Source organism: Maylandia zebra, linkage group LG7 (assembly GCF_041146795.1).
Source record: "Maylandia zebra isolate NMK-2024a linkage group LG7, Mzebra_GT3a, whole genome shotgun sequence".
Taxonomy (NCBI): domain Eukaryota; kingdom Metazoa; phylum Chordata; class Actinopteri; order Cichliformes; family Cichlidae; genus Maylandia; species Maylandia zebra.
Genome location: NC_135173.1, coordinates 14,170,690 through 14,188,523, shown reverse-complemented (window position 1 = coordinate 14,188,523; position 17,834 = coordinate 14,170,690). Strand labels below are relative to the sequence as shown.

At 41.0% G+C, this 17,834-nt stretch overlaps 1 protein-coding gene across 2 annotated transcripts; it reads right to left on the bottom strand.

The window, feature by feature from the left end:
• Positions 1-2,562: 2,562 nt before the first annotated feature.
• dapk2b (death-associated protein kinase 2b) lies at positions 2,563-17,800 on the bottom strand. Of its 2 annotated transcripts, XM_004553117.4 has the most exons (12): positions 17,638-17,789; positions 16,898-17,071; positions 11,078-11,299; positions 10,186-10,324; positions 9,031-9,160; positions 8,866-8,914; positions 8,747-8,773; positions 8,504-8,656; positions 8,002-8,047; positions 5,006-5,095; positions 4,802-4,888; positions 2,563-3,494 (listed from the first exon to the last, which is right to left on the bottom strand). In XM_004553117.4, the coding sequence occupies exons 2-12, from the start codon at positions 16,972-16,974 to the stop codon at positions 3,417-3,419; spliced, it is 1,098 nt and encodes a 365-aa protein (XP_004553174.1). In that variant the 5' UTR covers positions 16,975-17,071; positions 17,638-17,789; the 3' UTR covers positions 2,563-3,416. The 2 variants fall into 2 exon arrangements, with proteins under 2 accessions (XP_004553174.1, XP_076741918.1); XM_076885803.1 differs by lacking the exons at positions 2,563-3,494; positions 4,802-4,888; positions 5,006-5,095 and adding an exon at positions 5,103-7,300 and having other exon boundaries at positions 17,638-17,800.
• Between the last annotated feature and the right edge of the window lie 34 nt (positions 17,801-17,834).

Here is a 17,834-nt window from a genome sequence, read left to right as displayed (position 1 = left end):
CAATAAAGCTGTAGTATTTTGTTTTATCTGATATGTAAATGCTTTTTAGGCACCAACCTATCACTTGATATGATTTTTATGTAGCTTGTTTAAATGCCTGTGTGCTTTTTTGATGTCTAATTTACAAAATAAACTCATTTTTAAAAAATTCCTGATGCATGAATATCTTAAGTAGTCTTCAGGAATAGTTTTCCAGGCTTCTTAAAGAGTGTTTCTTTTGATGTTGGCAGCTTTTTGTTCAGTTGTCTGTTGAGATGATCCCACACTGTTTCGATAATGGTGAGTTCCTGGTTCTGGGGAGGCCAATCCACGAATGATAGCGTGTGAAAAACCAGGCTGTTGCCAATCAGATGCTTTCCAGGCAGTGTTGTGTGGTGAATAAAAATCTGACAGTACTTTCAACTGAAGGGCCGGATGCTCAGATCCTGTGTCAGATCTTTGCTAAATCATTTCCTATTTCTTAAGGACATAACTTTTAGATACTGTTCATCAGCCGTGGCAGGCCACTTCTTCTTTTGCCTTACACTTGTCCAGTTGTCACATTTTTTTAAGAGCAGACTACACACTATGCCATATGAGCATATGAAATATGCCACATTCTCAGTTAAATTCTCTTTGGGAATCACCTTGCAAAAAATACTGTGTTATCTTTGGCATTTTTTGTAGAATGAGCTCAAGAAATGGGATCAAGCAATGTTTTTGTGACAGGCTGCTTGTAACAAAATGCATAGAGCTACAATTTAAAATACAATTTTACAATTTTGCTAAGTCCTCTTTTTGTGTAGACATACGGAAAACACAAGTCATCCCTTGAGTTTGGTTGCTTCTTTGCTTAAATGATTAATAGGTCAGTGTTAAGTGGCTTAACAAAGAAACAAATAAATAAAAGGCACAAAGAAGAGAATGAAAAAAATAATTAAAACAAAACCTTTTACTCAATACTGTATATGCATGGTTTTCTTTAGTTTAATTGATTTCTTTTTACTTTTCCCCTAAAATAATTTCTTGTAACTATTTATTTCAGGGTATATGGTTGTAGTTTTTGTTATGCCCACTAGATGGCACCATAGTAAAAGAAAAGCACAGCATATCACTTTTTTGCTGCAGGCAATGGCCTCAACATCGCAGACACAGTTTTTTAATGGTAAATTATTTATCTACAGCTCACCAGCAGCAGCATTCATGTTCCATTAAAAATAATAAGAATACCAATAATGGGCCACAGTAGCACCAGGGGCCTGACCCATTTAAGTGGAACAGGGTCATGATGTAAATAATTACACCTGTGTTTCCATGTCAGAATGGCTGGGTAGCTGAAAAGGGCCTATTATGCTCATCATGTGCTAACACTGACACATCTCTGAGTCAAGCACTGTTCCAAAGACACCCTGAAGGACACACTTTGAGCTGACAGCCCACCTTATTTGTCTGTGTGAATGGATCATCAACCGGATCATACCAACGTGAGTCGGCTGGAATTCCATGATCCCACAGAACTGATCCCACCATACCAGCCGTGGCTCTCTTACATGAGATGCAGACCTCACTGTAACGGCTGACTGGAAAGCATGTCATATCACTGTCTACAAAAGACTCAGCTCTTATTTCAGTGAGACATGGCAGGAATATTTACAGTCACCAGCTTGTGTCATCAGGGCGAATAGAGACGAGTGACCCAAACGTGCACTAAATGTTTTCTCTCGTCTCATCAAAGGCCAGTAACTCACAGGCTGTCATTAAACAATAACAGGAGATGTGCTAACATGGAAACAGACTACAGGAGTTTTGTCTGACATAGCGAATTAAATGTGAATCTAAATATTTTGTGCTGCTATAGAGAAGGACAAGAAGGCACACTGTTTTCAGACTGACCCACTTGTTGATTATGACACCTTTCTCAGTATTTGTGTTGAGCTGGCCCAAATTGTGTAGGTCAGGCCAAATTATCCCTTCAATCTCTTTCAGCTCAGCTGAGTCCAAACAGCGCCACTGTTGTGAGGCTAAATAACCAAGCAGTGGCCAGAAGAAATGGCAGCGGCCAACAAAGTAGGTGGATAACACACTGATATTGAGATTATTATTCCTCGTCAAGAGCTGCTTTGTATTTTTTTTTTTACTTTAGTGTGTTTGGCATATTTATGGTTGGGATTTCTGGGTCATCTAGACACAATCACACTTTCACTGTGTAGGAAAATCATTTTACACTTTGCTTGGCCTTAAAAGAAAGGAGATGGTGAGAGTTTAATATCCAGGACTCAGGGTGTAGTTGTCACTGATGCCTCACAACAAGGAGGATGTGGGTTTGAACTTCATGTTGTCTCTGTGCACACAGTTTCTTCCCACAGTCTAAAGGGATGCATGTTATGTTAATTGGCTGTAGGTATGGATGTGATCATGAAGGCTTGTGTGTCTCTCTGTGTAAGCCCTGTAGGCTGGTGACCTGTGCAGGGTGTAACCTACCTTATGCAAAGCACCAGCCCAGACAGGCACCAGTCCCTTCCACAGCGTTAAGAAAATAGATCAAATCAACAAGTTCTGGTTTCATAAAAACGGTCAAAGTAACAAGGTTCATTAATTTATTTAACACATTCTCAATTTACACTTTATACACATTTAAAGAAAGTAAAATGCTTCTTGAAAACACTGAAGGCTAAGATACAGGCAAAAGTGAACTTAAGACATGATGTATATCTATTTATAAATACATGAAAGTATTGCAAGACTTATCAATTCCATTTAAAACTGCAGAATTAGATTCACATATTAGGCATACCGTAGATACATGCAGTCAGTGAACTCGTCAATGAAACACAGTTACAGTCTCAGAAAAATTTGCACAAATTAAAATATCCTATGTAAACATATAGTATACAGATGCTTTAGGGGCTTATATCTTGAGGTTAACAGTTAATGATAAAACATCGTTAAGCACAACACGTAAACATTTGAAGATCTGCTGTCATGTTGTTATCCTGCAGCGCTAAACCCTTTAATTTAACACTCTGGATGCTAACATCTGTTAAAATATATATCAATCAATCTGTATCAATACTGTGCCAAACAACAGCTTGAGAACTTTTTAGACAGAAGCTGTCTATAGCATACACATATATATATGCTCACATATATGCTAACATACACAACAGTTCCTGTCAACAGCAATCAAGCTATAGCTACTAGTGCAAGATTAGCACATGTTTAAACATGCCGGAACGATGTCCGACATACAGCAGAAGTTGTGCTGATTCAGAATGAAGAAGTTGCCTTAAACTCTAAAAAAAAATCTACTTTTACTGCTGTCATGTCAAAATATATTGTAACTATGCTTAGTGGCGTATAACAGTTGCAGAGCATGCCCTAAATAAAGGTGCAAAGTCACTGTTCTGCATGTCTGACGGACACTCTGAGGGTTGCTCTCAGGAAGTGCTGCTTCTCTTTCTGGTCCTTGGTCTCCTCTTCATAGTTTCTTCTTCTTGGTCGCTTTCACAATTCCTCTGACAAGACCAACACATCCCAGTTAGGAAACAGTTGTAACATAGTTACTGTTTGTGGTGATTGTGAGTCTCCACAACTGGAGACAGCTCAAAGACTAAGCATTCTTTTACATATCTCTCTCTATTTTTTTATTTTTTTATTTTTTTTTTTTTAGCTCCAGCAGCATATAGCAGGATAAAACTGTGCTTGCTACACTGCAACACTGTGGAACACAATGTCTGTTGTAAAGATACTCCCAGAGAAATAGTTAGACATCTACATCTGTAAATGCTGTGGAAATAGTGTACAATAAAAGAAACTCATCACCACATTAGTAAGTGCACCTGCTTATTAAGTAAATATCTAATCAGCCAGCCACATGGCAGTATGGTGCAATGCATTTTGGCATGTAGACATGCTCAAGACGACCTGCTGAAGTTCAACAGGAGCATCAGAATGGGGAAGAAAGGTCATTTAAGTGATGTTGAATGTAGTATGATTGTTGTTACCAGAGAACTAGTCTGAGTATTTCAGAAACTGCTGAGATTCTTCCTGCACAACCATCTCTAGGAATTACAGAGAATGGCCAGAAAAAAAATGTTTCCTATTGACCAGGAAACATAGACTCGCCAAAATTGTACAACAGAAGATTGAAATATCATTGCCCATTGTTAAGTCCAGATTTCTGCTGCGACATTCAGATAGTAGAATCAGAATTTAGAGTAAAGAACATGAAAGCACAGATCCATGCATGCACGGATTTATCAGTTTAGGCTGGTAGTTTAATGATGTAGGGATAACTTTTTTGCACAATTTAGTTTCAAATGTGCATCGTTTAAAAAAAAACAAAAAAAAAACCACAGCCCGCTTTATTATTGTTGCTGATCATGTCCATCTCCACAGAGTACCCATCTCCTCATGGCTGCCATGTCACAAAGGTCAAATCATCCTAAACTACCTTTATGAACTTAATGACTTCATTGTACTCAAATGCCCTCCACAATCACCAGATCTCAGTCCAATAGAGCACCTTTGGAATGTAGTGGAACGGGAGATTCACATCATGGATCTGCAGCCAATAAATCTGCAGCAAGTGTGTGATGCAATCACGTCGACATGGACCAAAACCTTTCTGAATCTCTGCCATCAAGAATTAAGGCAGTCCAGAAGTCAAAAGGGTTTAATCTGGCACTAACAAGATGTACCCAATAAAGTATCTGGGGAATGTATTTGCAAAGTTAAACTAACCAGCTGTTGGTTGAAGCAATATAAATGAGAGCAGCTCAATGTGTGTCAGTTTAATGTAAACCATTGCACGGCAACCTACCCCGTCCTCCTCAGGCAGCTTCTCATTCTTATGGTTCTTCATGATTCGTGTTAGGTGGTTGCACAGAGCCACAATTCTGAATGACAGCTATTGAAACCGACAAAAGTAAAAAGAAATGGGTTACAAAGCAAGACATGTGCAATTTTTTTTAATGCAATCTTCCTTTAAGTAATAGTCCAAGTTGGTACCAAGGCTGCATTTTACCTTCCACCTGCGTCGAGCATACTGTCTCTTGAAGTTCTCCAAGTTGACCACTGATAGTCTCTTCACCAAGGCCTGTCTGGGGTTCAGAGGCTGCAGAAACACAGTGAGATGTCAGAAAGCAGAACTGTCCCTCACGTCAGCTGTGCGCATGTGCTTGTCTAATATAATCAGCTATACCATGAAGACATTTCAGATCATGAATGACAGAAATTTAAAAAAAAAAAAAGAAAAAAAAAGAGTCATAATTTCTAATTAAGATTTATTTCATGGTTGACAAAAGTGTAAAATGTCAGCGCACAAAGACAAAAGAGTGCTGAGTGTTCAGACGCTAATACTGGCAAAGGAAGTGAGAAATTTTTAGATAGATAAGATCTTATCATAGATGTTGTTTTTATGGTTAGCGCAAAAACATCTCAAAGAAAGAAATAGAAAATACTTTTGAAATAAATAACTCAACCTTCAGCAATAGAGCACATTAAAATCCATAAAAAAGATCCTTTCTTTTAAAACACTATCATTTACAAATGGAGTATTAAATAGGATTAATTATTATTTCAATAAAAAAGAAAATTGCAATTAAAAAAAACTTAGATCAGTCAATAAAAAAACATTTGAACTTATCGTTCACTCCACTGAGAGAACCACTGCACAGTACATTTGTTTCATTTAGTTTTACTAAATCAGCTAAAATAATCTGCTAAATGCTCAGGCAGAAAACACCAAATTAATAAATAAACGTAGTTTAATAAATCCATGTGTCACAAAAATAAATAAATAAATAAATAAAATAAAATATTGTGCCACTTATCCCAGTTAAAGGACTAATCATGTTTGCTGCTGTACCTGCTGTTAAGATCAATACTTGTCTGTCATTTAAAAAGCATTCCAGAGCCAGTAAGAAATTAAAGCTCAGCTTATCTTTGGCCTACTAAAGAAAAAAGGCAGGCCGACTCTGTCAAAAGTCAACAAAAGAGATGTCAACGCTCGGGGCAGCAGTCCATGAGCAGAGGCAAAACCCCCTCTCTCTAGTCACCTGGGGGTTAGGGTTCAATGGGGGTTTCTGTAGGAACCTGAGGCATTCCAAAATACCTAAGAGATATAATCTCTCCGGAATGATTTAGGTCTGCCTTACGGTCTCCTCCCAGAATGTAGATATTTGTTTAAAATAATGGCAAAACCTAATGCACTAAGATTTCTATAATTGATAATGTCCATCCATTTTCTTCATTCAGTTCAGGGGACTGGAATCTATCCCAGCAGAAGCGGGGTATACTCAGGACAGGTCATCAGCCTGTCGCAAGGCTAACACTGAGAGAGAGACAACTATTAACGCTCACAGTGGCACCTTCAGCCAGTTTAGAATTACATGTACATGTGCATGTATTTGGACTGTGGGACGAACCTGGAGGGTACTCACGGAGGGAGAGGGAGAACATGCAGAAAATAGTGTTTATAATGTGTGTTTATGTTTGTTTAACCTTCGGACAAAGCCAGGCTAGCTTTATTAACTGATATAACCATCTTCTCCTTTAACTCTTTATCTTTTTTGTTTAAACAATAAAGAAAATCTACAAATAAATAAAATTTAAAGAGTGCAATTTAAAAAAAAAAAGAAAGAAAGAAAGAAAAATTGTTGACTCTTAGAAGATTTTTCAATGGTTTATGTCAGCCAGACTCAGTGAGGGGCTGTTCAGCCTCAGAGCAGACTTCTCCTTCACAAGTCAGATGCAGCAGGTCCTCCATTGCTTTCTTTACATGTGTGCTCAGACTTCTGTTATGGATGCTACCACTGGTTCCCTCAGGATGCAAAGAGCCCATCAGATCCTGGAGCCACTGGAGCTCAGAGTTCAGCTCCTGCCTCAGAGCATCCAGTTGGCCCTGCCTGTGGTTGTACCTCTTGCTGATGCTCTCCAGACAAACATCTACTGCCTTCATGTCTTCTTGCACCAGCTTCCTGGTGGCCTCCACTTTGCGAAACTCGTGGCAGGCTTGCGAGAGCTGTTTCTTTGCGGTGTCCCGCTCCTCCTTGTACCAAGCTTCCTTGTCATTGTGAATGGAGAGCAGTGCTTCTATGTCACCCTGCAGGGTGCGGTAAGCTTCCGCCACCTCGGACAATCCCGTCTCCATTAATCCGATGTCTTCCAATACATGGGCAAAACGCTCAAAGTTGGCATATGTGTTGTTTTGGGACATGCTGGAGTGCGACTGGATAGTGTACTCTTTAAGTAGTTTTGTCTTCAACTGCTTTGCTTTCTTCTCAGAGGCAGCGCTGTCCTCCTCCATGTGGCCGCAGGACTTCAGACAGAAGGGTAGGGGTGGGGGAGGGAGACTGAGTGAGAGGATGTCTTATTGTTGCATCTCGAAAACACGTATAGCAGTGAAAAATCCCAGCAGACGTGGCACTGGAGGATTAGTGTGTGACCCCAGAGCGAAAGCCACGGCTGATAAGGGGTGCCAAAAAACAGCAAACATTCCTGGTGAGCGTGTAAGGTTTCCCGGATCCATGCTTGCATCAAAACAGGATGAGGACTTCACAGCAAAACACCACTCACATGCATTTCATCAGCCTGAGTGGGAGGTAGACGGCTTCACCACAGCACAATGTTAAGTTTCCATTCCATTAAAATACAATTAGCGAGATATTGCAAGAGTCAGACCACTGACTTTGTAGACAAAAGGAATATTGCAGATGGCGTGAAGATGGATGAGATGAGTGTGAGATGTGAAGGGAAAAACAAAAATTCCCAAACAGGAACAATATACATACTTTAACTGTGGGACAGTATGGAAACATCTATCCAGGACAAGTACACAGTTAGTGGGAGTGAACACTGGAAAAAAAAAAAAAAAGATCCTGCTACCCCGTATGTTACCTTTGACATTAGCTGCAATAGATTTTACTCCTCGTAGAAGGGGGGGCAGGGGGGAATGAAGTGCTGACAACAGTCACAGGTTATACAAACCATGCAACACTACTGCATAAATCATGTCCATACCTTAATCCAAGGATGATTCAGTGCATCTTCTATTGTCATCCGTTTTCTAAAAGAGAAAATGCAGCTGTGTAAATATGCCAGAACAACTCCATCAGACAGGGCACGTAGGTCAGTCGTGCAGCAGACGGTGACTCTAAGGATTACAGCGAGACCAAACTTCCACAGAAATATTCAGTTTCCCGAAGGTGCACGTAAACGCTTAAATGGAAACACATGTCAGAAAGTAAGAAGAGGATCACATTTTACAAAGAAAGTGTTTTTGCAACATTTTGTAATAGTTTTCTTTTCTGGTTTTATATATCACACCGTGCAGCAGAAATATATCCTTACTGGCTGGCTGGCTGTTTATTCTCATGTGGGTCAGGAGTGCACTTCATTAGGATTTTATAAAGCATAGCCCCGCCTGGTACTGGGCTTTGTAATGAAATTTCAAACCTGACCTTTGGCCTTGACCTATTTGTTAGTAACCTAATTTCTTTCTTCTTCTTTTTTCCTCTTTTACCTCGTTTCCTTTTCCAGGAGCCCTCTGATAAAGTTCTTGGCCAGCTCACTGGTACTGCTGAAGAACTCTTCATCAAATTCGTAGTTCACCGCTGAGATGTTTGCTAACGTTTCCTGCTTTGTGTCACCGAGGAAAGGTGACGCGCCGCTCAAACTGAAACAACAGCACAAACGTTTGCATGCGTGACTCAGTCGATAATCGTAGATACATTAAAATTCCCAGACGTTGTGAATCTCAACTTACAGTATATATGTGATGACGCCGATGCTCCTGCAAAAAAAGGCGCAAGATTAATCCAAAGTTATGCACTGCAACCTGTTGTGCAGATGTCAGCAGAGTCAGAGGTAATTAAAAGCTCTTACCACATGTCTGCTTCCAAGCCCAGTTGCTCATAGTTGACTATCTCTGGAGCTGAAAATAGACAACACACACTCAACATCACAAACAGCGTCTGGCCAAACATCAAGCATCTCATTAAAATCGTCAAGCTCAATAAAAAAGAAAAAAGAAAAGAAAGAAAAACTTACCAACAAATTCAGGGGTGCCAAAAATGTTTTTGAAATCCGTCCCATCTTGTATTTTGTGTGCTAGTCCAAAGTCTATTATTTTGATGCGGGGTAAGGTGGCATCCCTGTCCAGCAGCATTATGTTTTCAGGCTGCACCAATGCAAATAAAGAAACAAAGCATGTATGTCAGCACATTTCCACTAATAGCAAGGCTCAGTAATACAGACAAAAGCAACAAATTACCTGGAGAAATCCTCCTTTTGTGGAAGCATTAGAGAAAAACAATTAATCACGCTAATTAGTGTAAAGGTGTGTCAGTGTGAACTGAAAATCAAGGCTTCAGGCATGAATGACTCAAACACCTAGTGCGTTGTTATTTTGCGTACCTAATCCACCTTCAGTTATCAACACAAAAGCATCATCAGTGAAGAGGACTCACAATGAGCCATTCTTACATTTCTACTGTTATATGCTCACCAGATTCATATGGGGCATAAAGGGAACAACAACAAAAAAGGAACACTATCACCCAGTTCTGCATTCAATTAGTAAGATGTGGCCTCTTGTGGAAACTTGTCAAAGGGGCTCCCTGTTTCCCAGCGCTGCCCTTTGGCTCTGTGCAATATAATAGGCCTGCAAATCAAGAACCATTCACATTGACTTTGAAGGGTTATGGTGCTGGGGTTGGCTTGTGTTTATTTAGCTGTTCTGAAGCTTTATTTTAATCAAAAAGGGGGATAAGAATTTCTCAAGTAAAATTCCAAGTCAAAATGGGGTTAAACAGGAGGGTTAATGGGTGTTATAGCTGACTGATCTGATGAAAATAGACCTTGGGAACGTAGATGCACAGCTAGAAAAAAAATCAGACAGGATAGCGACTTTCAGATAGAAACGTGGGCGATACAGCTCTGAAACTAAAGAGATAACTTTGAAGTGTCGGTATCTGAGAGTTTGGATGGTGGCCACAAACAACAGGAAGGATGTGTGAATCAGAATAGCAGAACTGTGCAGTACGTACATTAAACACCTGCTATAGATAGATAGATACATATACATAAGGTCTTTATGGCATTGCTTGTGCGTAGTAATACAGTTGCTATGGAGGTAAAGAGTTTAACTGTTTCACAGAAAACAAATGCAGTTTAAGATGCGCAGCACAGGAGAAGCACGTTTACCTTTAGATCAAAATGTGCAATCTTCTTGGAGTGGAGGAACTGCACTCCATGTAGGACCTGCTTGATAAACTGAGTGGCCTCCTCCTCACTGAGGCTCTCCTTTTGAGCTAAGAAGTCAAACAGCTCTCCTCCAGAGACCCTGCAATACGCACAAACACACACAAACTGACACTCGGTGACTGTGGGCTCAGACAATCTGGAGCAAGCCCTTGCTAGCATTTTTATCTAAAGTGTGTTCTCAGGAAATTTGATGCACAAGCCCTGGATGCCTGAGATATGTTTGTCTGTGGTGCCAACTTGCTTCTGTTTTTAGTCCATTTGCCCTACTTATGGGCCAATGTATTTTTCCATAAACATAACTGAAAAAATGGTATGAAACCTTGGCCCATAAGCACAATGTTCTCTACCATTCATACAGAGAAAATGAGAATGAAGGACAGTGTGTTATTCTGCAGCCATTAGTCATATTTTTTGTTTGAGTTTTTCAATTAGTCCTAATCAGGCCTGCCATGTTTCTCGGCACTCAGCGACCCCAGACGGGGGCCCTTTTTGGCCTCTTTTCAGCACAAGCATTATTGACTTTGCAAGAGACATTTGGTTCTTTCTGGCAGACATGATCAGGGGCAAATGGTTTTCAGCAAACACAGCTTCAACAAACAGAAATAAACTCACAGATGAGTGGACTTTTGCAGTTTTACAGTATTCCTGCCAAACATTCAAAAGACTGCACTGACATAACTTTTCAATCCCAATAAAACACATTTTATGTTATGCAGGCTCTTATCTATTGTACATAGATGTTTGGAGTTTTCAAGAAGTAAAGCATGATAAAACTTTATTGTTGTGACTGTGTGGATATTGCAATGCATTGCAGAATCTTGTGGTGACTCACAGTTCGAGGATAAGCACAACATCTGTCCGGTTCTCGTAAACATCGTGGAGCGCTACAATGTTGGGATGCTGGAGCTGCTGCAGGATGTCCACTTCCCTCGCAATCTCCTCTCTTTTCACACCCCGTCTGCTGGCCCCGCTCAGGCGCTTCTTGATGAACTTGGCCGCGTACTTATTGCCTGTGCTCTTCTCTATGCATCGCTTGACAATCGCAAACTGCCCACTGCAGACAAAAGAGAAGCAATCACCACAAAAAGTGCCAAGAGAGCATACAGAGCACGGGAAAAGCAGTAACATCCTGCATCTTGGTGGAGGATGTGATCTCTGAACACTCTTCTTGTTACACCCATTATCATTCAACGTGACAACTGATTTACGTGCATCAGGATTTGTAGTATCTACCATCTTTTTTTTTTTTTTTTTTTTTTAAAGGAATAGAACTAATAACATTCTTTGCATTTAGCCACAGGATATTGGTGAGGAAGCTGTGGTACACAGATGACTGAAAAATTGCGGTATGGTCCATCACTTCCTGTTTCCTGGCGAGACAATGAGACAATCTGGTGGTGCTGAGAGAGCCTCTGTCCTCCTACTCCTTTTAACTTCCTGTCAAGTTTAGTGGAGCAAGCTCAAGTGTTTACTCCACTGAAAGAAAAGCAAATCACAACAGAGGTGTGTCTTTGACAATATTGTTCAGTGAATCACTGCGTTCTTGTTTTGAATGTTAGTTAGAAGTGATAGTCAGACATGAGCTTACGACATCTTTAATGGCATCTTATTATTAATGAGCTTCAGTACTGACTCCAGTTGGTGGAATATATTCCTTTGATTTCACTCATCCCTAACATAAATCATAACACTCATAACTTGCCTACTGACAGATTGAACAAGAAATATGAGACCATTTTCCATATGAGGGGAATTTCTGTGGCTTTAATATCAGACCAGCACTTGAGTAAGCTTGCTGTCATACTACTGCTGCTTTGTTGTTTCCTGTTGCTGGGGGATGACCTGCCCACCCTATTGTGAACACAAGCTTCTCATCCTTCTGCGTGATGCCACAACGACATACAAGGGCTTATGTGGTGACAGAACTGGCAAGAGTTTTACTGAATAGGAGGGAATGGTTGGGTAAAACACATTAAAGCTTGAGGACCGAAGAATTTTCATGTTTGAAGCACAGACACATTGTGACAATGTGGAGGGAAAAATTCCCAAAGAGGGGGAAAGACAATAATTGGCAGGCATTTCATGAATTTTGGACATAACTGTCCACACAGAAATTCCAGAGTGGCTGTGAGAGGCTGTCCAATCTGTGTCTAGAGGGCTAAGAATAGCCAGACTGAAACAGAGTCTTGCTTTACCTGCCACATTTCTTCTGCTGTTGGTGAGTGAGAGCCCCCGCTTGAACTGCAGGAGTGGAAAAGAAAGAAGGGCAGAAAGGAGGTGTGCAAGGAAGATCTGTACACCCACAACACACTACAGTTCACACTTGTATTTTCAGGGTGTTTACAATGTGCACCCAGAAACAAATTAAGGGATTAAATCCTATCTTTGTGGTTTTAAACCAGCTACTGACTCTGTAACCCTACATCGGTGCGAGATGGTTGAGCCAGTTTTCATGTTTTTGTGGCACGCCCTGTCCGGTGCTCTGTGATCACACCTGCTGTTACATTGACTATGCTAAGCCTCTTATGAAACATGCTCAAAAATAACAATGTAAAATTATGTAAATGCGGGACCACATAAACCCAGACTTTCAATTACAACCTCAATGAAGAGATTAAGTCTAAAACCTTTAAACAAATATGACGCAGTCTGATACAGCAGCACTTCAACAAAAAAACTGAACATCTCTGATACACAAGGGGAAAAAAAACAAGCGTATGAGTTTCTTTAAAGTGCTGCAGTGCTTGATGCAAGGGGATTTGCACTGAACTACATGTGGTTGTTTCACCTGTGCGTCTAATAAGACAAGGGAATCTTTAACTTTAGATTGATTTGATGCATTTCCTATAGCTTTCAGGTTCTGGAAACACATTAAAAGCCTAAAGTCCTTGAAGTTATTATTGAGATCATTTAATTCATGTGTGAACATGTCCCAGCAGAGACTGCAGGGGGGAAAAAGAGAGAGTGGGGAAACATACGTTAAGGCAATAATCCACAAAGAATCCCACGCACATTCCTTAAAAGGAAAATAAAAAGAGAGCGGGTGGAGTGATAAAGCACAGCTTCATGGAATCTCAAATCCTCCCTCTGCCTGATCTATTCACAGGACGTCTCCACCCTCGAGTCCTCCCTGTTAGAGATGATAATGTGTTAACTGAAGAGGTGGGGAAGTCACTCAGTGAATTCCACTTGCAAAAACATCCATCAATTACCCCAAGGGGAGGAACTGATCCATCACTGGGGCATGAGCAGTCCCCTTGATTTGCCTGATAACTAATGGCAAATAGAAAAAGCCCTTGAGATGATAGTTGTAGTTCATGTGTGAAAAAGCACCCAACACAAATGTCAGCAGAGGGGCTTTACTCCAGCATTGCTACGAAGTGCAGAGTAACAGCGGAAAGAGATGCTGGGGGAGGTGGTATTCCACAAAAGGCCAGGCGTGCCGTCTGTCTTAGCCCTAAGCCGGCCAGCGGGGCTGAAAGTGCCATCTCTCCGCAGAATTTCCACTTCCAACAGCTGAAGGTCATTAGCCACAGCCAAGGTTGAAGGAATGCTCCGACAAGTGGTGCCAACCCAATATTTAAACATGTTTCTCAACTGAGCAACCACCAGGATGACGAAGAGCGCCAGATTCGCTGTTGACCCAGAAAGCTGTTCCTAACCAGGCAACTAATCAAATGCCATTGAGGGCTGCCGGGACGCAGCTCCAACTTTTAAAATTCTACCGGTGCTTGAAAACCCAATTTGTCTCCCACATTTTCTGCTTTTTACGCTGTAAGTGAAATCTTTCCGCATTTAAGCCCTAAAGTAATCTCTAGATTCCCACTGGTATTTAAGTCCAGCCACACACGCACACACCGGCATCTGTGAGGCATTAGTGTTGTTTGTAATGGGACAATTTCTGTCAGTATTGGAACTCTGGGGGATGTCCAAAAGGTCAACATGGAGGTCCTTCAGTTAGGCTGCAGCAAATAAACTCCCTTCTCTCTTTATTTCCCCAACTTACACAACAGCAGGAATGTTTCGAAGCTATAGAGACAGAAATTCTAGTACTTTTTGGTAATCTGAAACAGCTGTGTGCCTGCCCTGTGGGCTCTTTTCACTTCAACGCATTTATTGTTCGAGCACCGCAACCTAAAATTTGCATCACTGCCCTCTGGATATTCCATAAAGAAAACTTGTAAAATGGTTAGTCCGAATCATTTTCTCCTAAATGAACCCACATAGATACTGGAAAAATATTTTGCATATCAGGAAGATGCTCCTGCAGTGTTTACAGATTGGAGAGCAAAAACTCTGTGAACCTGTGTTAATGGACAGATGAGTTTTCACCTCAATGTCAACTTAAGCAGTGACAAACATGCTGCTGTTCCTGTCAGTATAACTAATGTTTAAATATCCATCTCACCGTCAAGACAGAGTATAGGTGTCTTGTGAGTTTCTGCAGGTATTTTGTAAGAAGCCACACATTAACAAACTGACCAGATTCAATTTAAGGCATCGTTAGAGTCATACAGTTCACCCTGGGATCACGTCACTCGCTGTACCTTTCATACATAGCAATAAAGACACGGTGGTGCTAGACGAAAAGTCAAGGGATTACCATTAGAAGTCAACATGAAAGCATTCAGGAAGTCAGAGTGAAACCATGGTGTAAAGTAAATTCAGCATTCAAATTTTGGGGAAAGTCTGCATGTTTTTGGAGGGGGAGGGCGGGTTTAACAGATGGTAGTTTCTTGACACTGACTCACTACGCACTACTTATCTACTAAAAGCTATCAGTTGTTATGAGCCAACAAGGACACAAGCTCACTTGTAAACAGGGTCCAGCATCTCAGATGAAGACCTTTTTCTCAGCCTTACCTTGATGCTCAGTTACAGCTCACCGCTTCCTGTTAAAGGCATCTTTTGGTTCGGACTTTAACACTTTGTACTGTATGATGTCATAAGTGTCATCAGTCGAATGGAAAGAAAGGTACACTTGTCACAGCATGCCCCGCATGTCAAAGGGCTGACAGGTTTACCCAAAACTCTGTGTCATTAGTGGAAACAGTCACTCAGTACTGCTTTTCGGGGCTGTGAGACATTGAAACCTGTCAACATGATTAATTCAATTTCCAGAAATGGTGCAACAGTACCACAGCACAGGACATCTCAAATACGTCACACAGTTTTTGCCTCCCTCCGCCAAATTTCCCCACACTCTTAAAGGACAATTGAGTAACAGTTCCACTGAGGTATGTGAGTGGAGGGCTCTGAACCCGTGAGGCTGTCAAAACTGTGAGTGGGCTAAAACACGTCCCCCGAGGCTCACCAGAAAACTGTGAGTGTGAGTGAAAAGTCTTTTGCAGAAAGATAAAATGTAACAGGTTTGGTTACTCAGAAAGCTAACCAGGGCTTTTAACCACAGTAGCTTAAAGGGTCACATATTTTCAACATGCTGATGTTAAACATGCACTCAGCCCACAGCAGAGTCCCCTTTGCTTTTCAGGCAAAGGTTTTCTCATGAAAACCAGCTCAGCTTTGAGCAACACATTCCCATGTCTGCCATGTCTTGCAGGGGTTTAAAGGGTATTTCAGCTTTTTTTTTTTTATATAAGTTTTTAAAAGTCTTTTAAAGGAATTTCTTAGGTTTATTTATTAGGTTACTTGATGTAACCTAATAAATCATCTACTAGTCTGTGGTGATATGAGCAGCTTTTGAGTTGCCTCTGTGCAAACAGTACTTTTTTTGTTTTAAACGGTGCTTACAATCTATTTACTTTGCAAACTACGTAAAGTATTAGATAATTTATTCATTTTATTGATCAGCTAACTGTTCGTGAATCATTATTTTTAACCATCAGACGTGAGTGCTTTACTCAAAGCCTGATTACTGTAAAAATATTTCATATTTATACATTTGAACTTTTCATGCTACACGAGGCCTTTGCTGAAAAGTCTTCCTCTTCTGTTTTTTGTTTGGGTTATTTTTTTTATAGTTTTGAAGGAGTCATTTCAACAGCAGGTCTGGATCAGGGTGTGTCAAAGCAGCTATGTCCCAACAAAGACTGGGACACAGTGCATATTGGGATTAATGGTGAAAGGCTACAGGTCAGATGCTTTGCTTTTACACCCGCTCAATCTGTTATCGAGTGGTGCACATGCCCAAGCTGTCCTTCCGTGCAAAATTGGCGTAGCTTCCTCAATCCATATTGTAATCTACCAACTTCCTGTAACTTATTTCCTCAGTTTCCTTCACGTCTGCTCTTTACGGGGTTTATTCGCAGCACTTCGACACCCTGGTCCACCGCCCCACAGTCAGACCATGCAAAGCAAATCGCTCACAATTCATTTGCGTTCCTGGACTGACAAATCTGACCCCCAAACAGGGCTGTTTTCTTTTCTTCGAGTGCGTTTAGCTTTGGTATGTTATCTCTAGCTGTAAAATTCAGCCCACTTTAACCCAACGACACTCCCCAGTTCAAGCTTAGACAGGCCAGCTGTTTGCATACCTACATACACAGGACCACCACCGGATCAAGCACTTGCAAGGGAAACTGACTCACCCTCTGACTCACACAAACTGTGAAGGATCATCTTCTAAGAGGTGGGGATCAAATAACCTCTCATTGACATCCTTCATAAAAACTAATCGTGAACAAATCCTCACCTTCCCAGTGTTTCTCCAATTTCATAAAAATCCTCCACGTTCTCTTGCTTGAATACCGCCATGCCGGGCGTCCTCATTGATGTAGCTCCTTAATATGTAAAACAGATATGTAAAACAGCCTCTTCGATATGCTCCAGTAATGCCAGTTGTTGTGCCTCCCCAGGAGTACTCTTCCTGCACACAAAGATGAGTTGGTTTGTGAGCGCAGTGATGAAAATGTTTACTACAAGTTGCAGCTTGCTGTAAGGTATTCGTTTACTGAATTAGAGCTACTTTCACCTTGCTCTTGGGAAAGCCTTAACACCGTAACACAGCACAGAAAAAAGGGTCCTCTTTGTTCTTCACTAGTATTACAGGCTTTAAACTACAACTTGCACAACAGCGTCTGAGCAGCATAACAGTGTATAATGAGGATTACAAATGAAAAGAACATTTCTGGCTAATTAGGGCAGGGCATCTGTTGTGAAACATTATGTCTGGTTAAAAAGGTTGAGAATGGCAGTTACACAGGCTTTGTAAATATCAGAACATGGCCATTGTGACAATTGTGAATAAGGATTTAGAGATAAAATGTAACTGTGCAGCATGGGAGTGAACACGTATGTGTACACAAAGAGATAGAGAAAAAAAAAAAGATGTTCACAAGCTGAATTACCACAAACTTCCTCTCTGGCAAGTTTCATGAGTTTTTCGCAAGTGTATCAACAAAACTGGCTGCAGTTAAAAACACCGGGTCTTACCTTCAGTCAGCTGCAGAGCTGATGATAAAGGTGCATCAGTGTCCACGTCTCCTACAGTTGGTCTCCTCGTCTCATAGCTGCAGCTGGGGCCAGAAAACAGCTCCTCCGGGGTGGATGGCTGCTGTTTTCTGTCACCGGTGGTATCACCATCAGGCTTTTGTGTGCGCGTAAAGTCCCTCCCTCTGATGGCTCTATTA

What these genes read in the sequence shown, in the direction of transcription:
- dapk2b (XM_076885803.1), bottom strand. Translation starts at nt 16,974, where the DNA reads ATGAGGACGCCCGGCATGGCGGTATTCAAGCAAGAGAACGTGGAGGAT. An exon ending in GTTGTGCTTATCCTCGAACT is followed by an intron (nt 10,325 to 11,077) that starts GTGAGTCACCAC and finishes TGCGTATTGCAG; the next exon opens with GGTCTCTGGAGGAGAGCTGT. An exon ending in GGCTTGGAAGCAGACATGTG is followed by an intron (nt 8,774 to 8,865) that starts GTAAGAGCTTTT and finishes CTTTTTTTGCAG; the next exon opens with GAGCATCGGCGTCATCACAT.